This window comes from Patagioenas fasciata, chromosome 2, assembly GCF_037038585.1.
Source record: "Patagioenas fasciata isolate bPatFas1 chromosome 2, bPatFas1.hap1, whole genome shotgun sequence".
Classification (NCBI taxonomy): domain Eukaryota; kingdom Metazoa; phylum Chordata; class Aves; order Columbiformes; family Columbidae; genus Patagioenas; species Patagioenas fasciata.
The window spans coordinates 12,336,884-12,344,277 of record NC_092521.1 but is presented as its reverse complement, the minus strand read 5'-3'; the positions used below and the strand labels follow the sequence as shown (position 1 = coordinate 12,344,277).

Sequence of the window (7,394 nt, the reverse complement as noted above, 5' to 3'; positions counted from 1 at the left end):
TTGTAAAAGATACTATAAATCTTTTATTTCTTTTTAGTTACTATGCAATGCCCTTCATTTTGAAGGAAATTATACAATCAATGATCTGTACTTCTTTCTCAGGAAAAGAAGATATTTGCACTAACAATTCAACATTTACTGACAAAAGACAGCTTACAGAAAACACTTGTGGTGGAAAAAAAATAATCATATTTTGTGATTACACTTGTTATTGTGGATGATTCCATGAAGTGTTACAATGTCAAGAATTTTGAGTGTGCATTTAGAAAAAGCTACTAATTCAATATTCATGTAAAAGAACCATCTAAACCACCAGTGTCTGAAGTCACCCTTTCTTCCTATCCACAGTTAAAAAGAAACAAACAAGAAAATCATAATCTGAAAGTCTAAGCCCATCATACAATACATCTGGCCTTACCACTGCACACTGATTTAAAAGAGTAGTCAACAATTAATTAACAGTAGATTTCTTACAAATAGAAACTGCTGTTGGAAACAATGTATTTCCTACCTCTACTTAGTTACGAGTCTCTGTTATATAAAATTATAATTTTGCTTTCAAAAAAATATTTGTTCCTACATGGCTGTTAGACTTATGGTTGGTGCTGTTAACTGTCCGAAAAGCACAGGTGGGAAACCACTCGACAACACACTGCACGCACCCAAGGACAGACCTTTGGTAGAGCTTAACCAAAGGAGAAGAGAAAAAGAAAACCACCATTACATTAAAAATCTGAAGTATAGTCATCACATAATATTACCTATTTTAGTGCTGAGAGTGGAATATTGAATTTAAATGAACAAAACTTAAAGTTTGCCTAGGGTTTCATTTATACTAAACCATTGAAAGTTTACTTCCTTAGTCTAGCGTCCTTCAGCCTGAAGAATATACTTTTCCAAGTAAGAAAATACAACATTTTAATTAGCTTTTGGGTATTTAGTCCCTGCCTACCCTGCAACTGCCTACTGTGTTGGCCAGGTGAGCTCTAGAGTGTTGCTGTAATCAATACTTCACCTTCACACAGAATCAGGGATAACTTCAAATAGTGTTCAGTTTATGCCCTTCTTCACTGTCAGGGAAGGTGAATGTCTAAACTGTGTTTTTAAAATTACTCAATCAAGTGATAATTGTTGGTTTTGCTAGAAAGTATTTTCCAAGACATTATTTGCATCAAACACACGAATACTCTGGGGAAATAAGACAGCTCATCTACATTTACTAGCTGCAGCTACATTTACACATCTGGGGCTTAGTCTTGCCAGCATTAACATGTGCATAATGATATTCACAGCAGCTATCCTATCAATAGCGGCAGGTATTCCCAAATGAGTGAATTCATACAGATGATTAAGTGTTTGCACAATCAAAGGGCTTTTAAAACAAATGATATTAACTTCAAATGTTAAAAACACAAAGTTCAAGCATAACCAGATGGACAAAAGATACCAGAGAACAGTCTGCACCACAGTTACCAGCTGGGTTTACAACTGCTGTGTAATACACCTCCCGCCTCTCACCACATCAGTGTGGCTCCTGGATTTCCAGGGGGAAACTGAGGCCAAAGTTTGGGCTGGATTCCACAAACCTTGTTTGGACAAGAGGCCCTTTGAGAAACAGCTTTCACAACAGTACTTGTTCTCCCCCCTGATTATGCAATCTCAGATCCTCCACCGGAGACCTCAGATTGAAATTCCAGGCCCTTATTCACAAAGAAATGTAAATATACAGTTAACTTCAAGCACATGAATAGTCCTACTGATCTTCAAGTCGCTCAAGGTAGGGTCTACTCACAACTTCAGACTTCGGTATAGGCTTAGGACCTTCGCTGAACCAGAATTTCTGTATGTTCAAGGCAGAGCTGCAGAGAACAGCACTTCTACCTGTTCTTTTCCCCTCTCTTTTGTAACCTACACGATGAGCCTTGAAGCAGACACCTACACAAAAAAAGTCTGTTTTCCTGGGAGATCTTTTTTAAAATCAAGCTCTAGAAAGCCCAGCCTAGTCTGCTGAGAGTAACTGAGTAAAGTACAGCAAAGACAAGAAACAAAGCAGTTGTGATGTGCTGCTACAGCAATTCCTGTTCTCACATCCAGCTCACTGTAGGGCCATGGCTTTAAAAACAGACTGCTTAGAAATGTTTGCAGTGGTGTTTAGCAGCACCTATTAAATAACATCACCTAATCAACAGGTAGGAGGAAAGGATCCACCTGTTAAAGATTCAACGGTTGCATCTAAATCTGCTGGAATAAGAAATCCCTGTATAGAGGTAGCCCTCTTCCAGACTAAATAAAAAAACTCCAGGCTACCCCACCTCTTCTACTTTTGTGCATAACAGAATAGCAGGAGACAGAATAAATTCCCAAACATAGATATTTGGAATACTTTAATTTTCCTGCAAGCTACCTTTTAAATACTGAACACCTGTACTCCAGGTGTCAGAGGAACACATAGGTTTAACATAGCAGAACGCATGCCAGACCCTGCTTTGCTGCGAGGCAAGTCTCAGCAAGGCAGCGCGAGCTCTGGGATTCTTCGCTAAGGCTCTGTGCCTGTGGGAATTTATCCCAAAAGGCATGACCGGTACAGAGAAGCACCAAGATCAGCAAAAGACACGATTTCAGTTGGTCAAAGATGCTTTGCTCTCCATTCCCAAGCAGATTTGGTCCTTTTTTTTTTTTATATTAAAAACAAACAAACAAAAAAAAGAACAGAAAACAAAGCCAGACTATGCAGGGTATCTCAGAAGGAGAAAAACAGCTAAGTGTCACAGTTCTGATGTTTCAGACACGAGGGAAAAATATTTTCACAACTAGTTTACTGTTTAGTACCCTGTAGATACGTAATATTTGACATTTATAGCATTTTCTATACTTTATGACCTAGAATATACTTTAGATCACTAATGAAAAATAAACCCATTCAGAGGACTGGAAAATAATGTGCATAACAACTTACTTTCAAATGCAAGGTTATGAAGGGATTTTTTTTTTTAACTTTCAAAAATATCTGTAAGAAAATATTATTTTACATACCTATATTACACAGTGAAATAAACTTTGTTATGTACAAGGTCTCAATATGAAAGAAACCACAGCCAGATATTTACTCATGGTCTAGATAATCTCAGTCATCTCACATCAGTCAGTACAACAGAGATTCTCCTTCATTCTTTTTCATACTGTTTCAGTGATCATTTCTGCTATTAGTGGTTACTATAATAGTAGTTCTATAAAACCTGTGTGCAGACATCCACATCTTGACCCTACTACAGTTAGATATGGGTACTTATTACGCTCTCAAAGCAAGGTTGCACACAGCTGCTTGACAACCACAGTAACTTGAGTATAACTCAATTGCATATTGGAGAAAAAAGAAACCAAAGGAAAAAAAAAAAAGAAACCTAGTGCAGACACCTGAGCTATAGCATTGTAAGGGAGCTTGATGTTAAACTCTCCCTTGGATTTGGGTATCTGGCAGCTCAAAATGAGAGCATGGGAGACATTAAGGAAACAGTACATGGTATATTTGTATAACCCTAAAAGTTATTTTTCCCTCCTGAAGCCAGGATGAAGTGGCTCTTTCAGAGCTTTTTCATAGCTTGTGTATTTTAGGCAGCAAACATAACACCACAATCTGTTTGGATTACACTGGCAAAGTTGCTTTGAATAGTCTGAACTAATCAAAAGCTGGTATCTACCTATTCTTAAGTGACAAACTTTGCTCCAGTCCCAGGGGTGGAAAGGACACAAAGTACTTTGCTATTTGCGGTGTAACTGTAAACAACTGCAGGGAAGACAATATTAACTATGCTTCAAGTTTACATCACACGCTCAGTTTCCATTATTTAAATGAACTCAAGCTTATCTTCAAGTTCACCTCATCACTATTGTGCTTTAAGGGGAATGAATTTTGCATTAGAAACTGCATCCAAATCAGTGTTTGCTCACACACTTCAGATCCCAGGACAAAGATCTGACAGTGCTGCCTGTGTGGGAGACCAGTTCAACAGCTGATAAAAAGTCCAGGGAATATTCAAGGCAGGCAGCACTGCACTCCCTGTCCTCTCTTGTTTAATGAGGGACTTGCACAACAACTTTGGAGGCATGTCCTCTCCTTTTCTCTAATGCTACAGCTCAGCTGCATATCATAAAAATTAGAAAAAAAAAAAAAAGGAAATACAAAATCTCTAATGAAGAGGAAATTGCTTTGTGGTAAGGAAGGAAAAAAGGAACACCCAAATCCCCCTGCCTGCAATGCCTTCCAGCCTGTGCTCCCTCCCACCACTTCCTATCACAGCCATGTTTACTGTGGTGCGGAACCTGTGACAAGCTCAGAGCTAGGAGCACACAGACAAGAGGCCACCCTCTCGAGGGACAGCTTACTCACAACGTGCTCTTGCACATGAGCAACCGGCTTCTGCTGCCTTGATGTGTACCACAGATGTAATCACCTCTGCCATTTGCTTTAGGGGAAGCAGCATGTAACAAGTACTGGAATAGCTTGGTGTCTGCTGGTAAGAGGCCCACCACCCACCAATGTGCAGATGCCTTAATCAAGGTTGCAAATGTCTTCCTCCCCTGGGACTGCTCAGCAAAAATACATCTTCTGTCCTCAAAGCCACACACTGATAGTAAAGGAGCCCAGCCCACCTGCAAGTTCCTATGAATTAAAGAGGCACCAAACACATCAAACCCATCTTATTAAAATTAGCAGAGATTTTTCCCTTACACCACCTGGGGGGCTGGCTATCAATCCATGAAGCCTTGCACCAGGCAAGCAAGCAACTCGTTGCAATACCAACAGGAGCCACAACTGAAGCGAAACAAGGGCAGAGAAGGGAAAACAATATCCTCACGCTGCTCAGCTACCAAACTAATCAGACAGTCAGAGCTATGTGACCATGTCCTGAAAGTTGTTGGCTCCTTCTTAATAGTATTAAATACTCTTTACTTCGGCTGATAAGTAGATGCCAAAGGCATTTAGCATCTTGTAGGGTCAGGCCTACTAGCAGATGGTTGAGGGAAAGACTATGCACGAAGAGGCCAGAGAGGAAGCAAAAGAGGTGGGAGCGGAGATGGGTAAAATTGCCCTGAGTTTTATCCTCTACAAATAAGTCAGTGGTTTTATCATCAAGCACTGAAGGAGTTAAACACTAAAGCACAGACACTTAATCAGCTTTCCCCCTTCCTTTCACATGTGACTGGAATGGAGCTGCACCGAAGTGGCCCAAAGGGCTTATAACAGCTCAATTTCGCAGCCTTCAGTATTAATCCCCATCACCCAGGTTTAGCAGCACGGTGGTGCTGAGGCTGCTACTCCACAGCAGTCCGAGCACCTGGATGATGATGATGGTCTTCCTCCTCCTCTTCCTCCTCCTCTGCAGCCTGCAGGTGGCTGGAGAGCTCCTGGATCACGGCAGCCCTACCAATCTGGTCATTTCTCCTCTTCTCCATAATCAGATCCTCCAGGCTCTGAAACTCCAACGTGTGGCTGCGCTTGTCACCCAGCCGGATCTGCAATCGGTAGGGCTGCTTGCCTATGCGTAGCTCCCCGCCAATTTTAAACTCCCGCTTGCCATATCGGCACCAGGCAGCAAAACACTCAGAGTTTCTCCAGCTCAGGTCCCGGTCCTTGCAACCCACCTGGTCCAGGGCGTTGCGCACCACCACGGCCGGGCTGAGGGGTTTGTAGCGGTACAGCCGATTGGCAATGCGGCCCCGTCTGCCCTGGCTGGCGTCGGTGAGGAAGCTGTTCACCACCTCCAGCCTATGCAGGTGCACGACTTGAAAATCTCCAACATAGACCACCCAGTGCGGATACTGGGCCTGGCACACAAACTCCACCAGGTCACCTGGTTTGCACCTATTCAGCAAGTTCTCCGGGGTGTAGGTGCTCAGATGCCCCCCACCTCCTTCATCACCCTCCTCTGGCATTGTGTCCTCCTCAGAAAAGCTCTTCTGGTAAATACACTCATCCCGGTAATAAACTGAGCACTCCACCTCATGCAGCTGAGGATCGTAGGGCTGCAGGGCAGGGTGCTCACCCCCCAGGTCGTGCACCGAATCCTGCTGCTGTTCCAGCTCATCGTCATCATTCGAAAATATGTAGGAGACTCCGATCCTGGGCCCTTCATCTCTGTCCATACCTGTCGGGTCTGCTGTGGGAACTTCCTTGTAGTTCAGATGGGTCAGCTTCTCCACCTGGTTCCCCATGCCCGCTGCAACGACAGACACACAGCAGGGCCATGAATGCGGGCAGGAGGGTGAGCAGCTTCCAGAGAAGCAGCGGGGTGGCAGAACACAGCTCCCCCCTCCGCACCCACCCCGCCGCAACACAGCCCTTGGGAGAGCCCCTCGGGGAGGGGCAGCGGTGGTCGCAGGGGCTGTGGACCCCCCTGCCTGCACGGAGGAAGGCGAGGCGGCACCGCCACCTGTTAGGCGGCAGCGAGGAGGAGGAAGGCGCAGGAGCCGCCGGGGGACCGGGCAGGCACCGAGTCACCTGTTAGAGGAGGGCTGCAAACGCCGGGGGAGATCTGGATGTGGGAGTTGGGGACGGCCAAGTTGCGCCCCCGGAGAGCCCGCACAAGCGGGCACCTGCCCGCCGCCTCGCCTCGCCGGGCTGCCAGCCAGGTGCGCCTCCCGCCCCGCACCCTCCCCCGGCACCGGGCGGCTGCAAACTTACCGGGCGGGGAGGGCTGCGCGGCGCCGGCAGCGGCTCTAGGGCGAGCGGGCGGCGGCGCGGCTGCGGGGGGCGGGTGCGCAGCGCGGCTGGATCGCGATCATGGCCCCGGTCCGCGCGGCTCCGCGCTCCCCGCACAGCAGCAGCGCCGTGCTGCCGGCACTCGGGGCTGTGCAACAAGCGCCGGCGAGGCACGGCCGAGGGGAGGGAGGCTGGATCCGGCTGCGGACGCCCCGGCGAGGGCTCAGCCCCCAGCATTTAAAGAGGCAGCTCTTTTTTTTTCTTTTTTTTTCTCCCCCCCCCTTCTTCCCTCCCCACCCTTCCTCTTCCCCGCACCTTTTCCCCTCTCTTCTCTCCTACATGCCAAGCGGTTTTCTCGCCGCCGAGGCGGATTTGCAAGCGGAGGTCGGGCTCTCGCCGCCGAGGCTGCAAAGCTCTTCGCGGCGCTCGACAGCGGGAGCGTGTGTGCAACACACTCGCGCACAAACTCCCTCACGCACGGCCCCTTTAAGGGAACGGTGCCATGAGGCAGCCCAACCCGCCAGTTTGGTCAGGGGGGAGTAACTGGGAGCCGGAGTTTAGCCGGGACGGCACCGCGAGGCAGAGCCGCTCCGCACCCCTCTCCGCTCAGCCCCCGCCGGGCGCCGGGAGGTGACTCCGTGGGGCCGCGAACAATAACAGGGAAGTTGTAAAGCGAACAACATGCAGGAGCCCG

At 47.0% G+C, this 7,394-nt stretch overlaps 1 protein-coding gene across 3 annotated transcripts; it reads right to left on the bottom strand.

Moving 5' to 3' along the window:
* Positions 1 to 7,180, bottom strand: LRATD2 (LRAT domain containing 2). 3 transcript variants are annotated; one of them, XM_065832146.2, is made up of 2 exons: positions 7,016 to 7,180; positions 1 to 6,218 (listed from the first exon to the last, which is right to left on the bottom strand). In XM_065832146.2, the coding sequence occupies exon 2, from the start codon at positions 6,211 to 6,213 to the stop codon at positions 5,314 to 5,316; it is 900 nt and encodes a 299-aa protein (XP_065688218.1). In that variant the 5' UTR covers positions 6,214 to 6,218; positions 7,016 to 7,180; the 3' UTR covers positions 1 to 5,313. The 3 variants fall into 3 exon arrangements, with proteins under 3 accessions (XP_065688218.1, XP_065688217.1, XP_065688219.1); XM_065832145.2 differs by lacking the exon at positions 7,016 to 7,180 and adding an exon at positions 6,683 to 6,916; XM_065832147.2 differs by lacking the exon at positions 7,016 to 7,180 and adding an exon at positions 6,500 to 6,629.
* Positions 7,181 to 7,394: the final 214 nt, after the last annotated feature.

Coding starts and splice junctions, on each gene's coding strand:
- LRATD2 (XM_065832146.2), bottom strand. CDS start 6,213: ATGGGGAACCAGGTGGAGAAGCTGACCCATCTGAACTACAAGGAAGTT.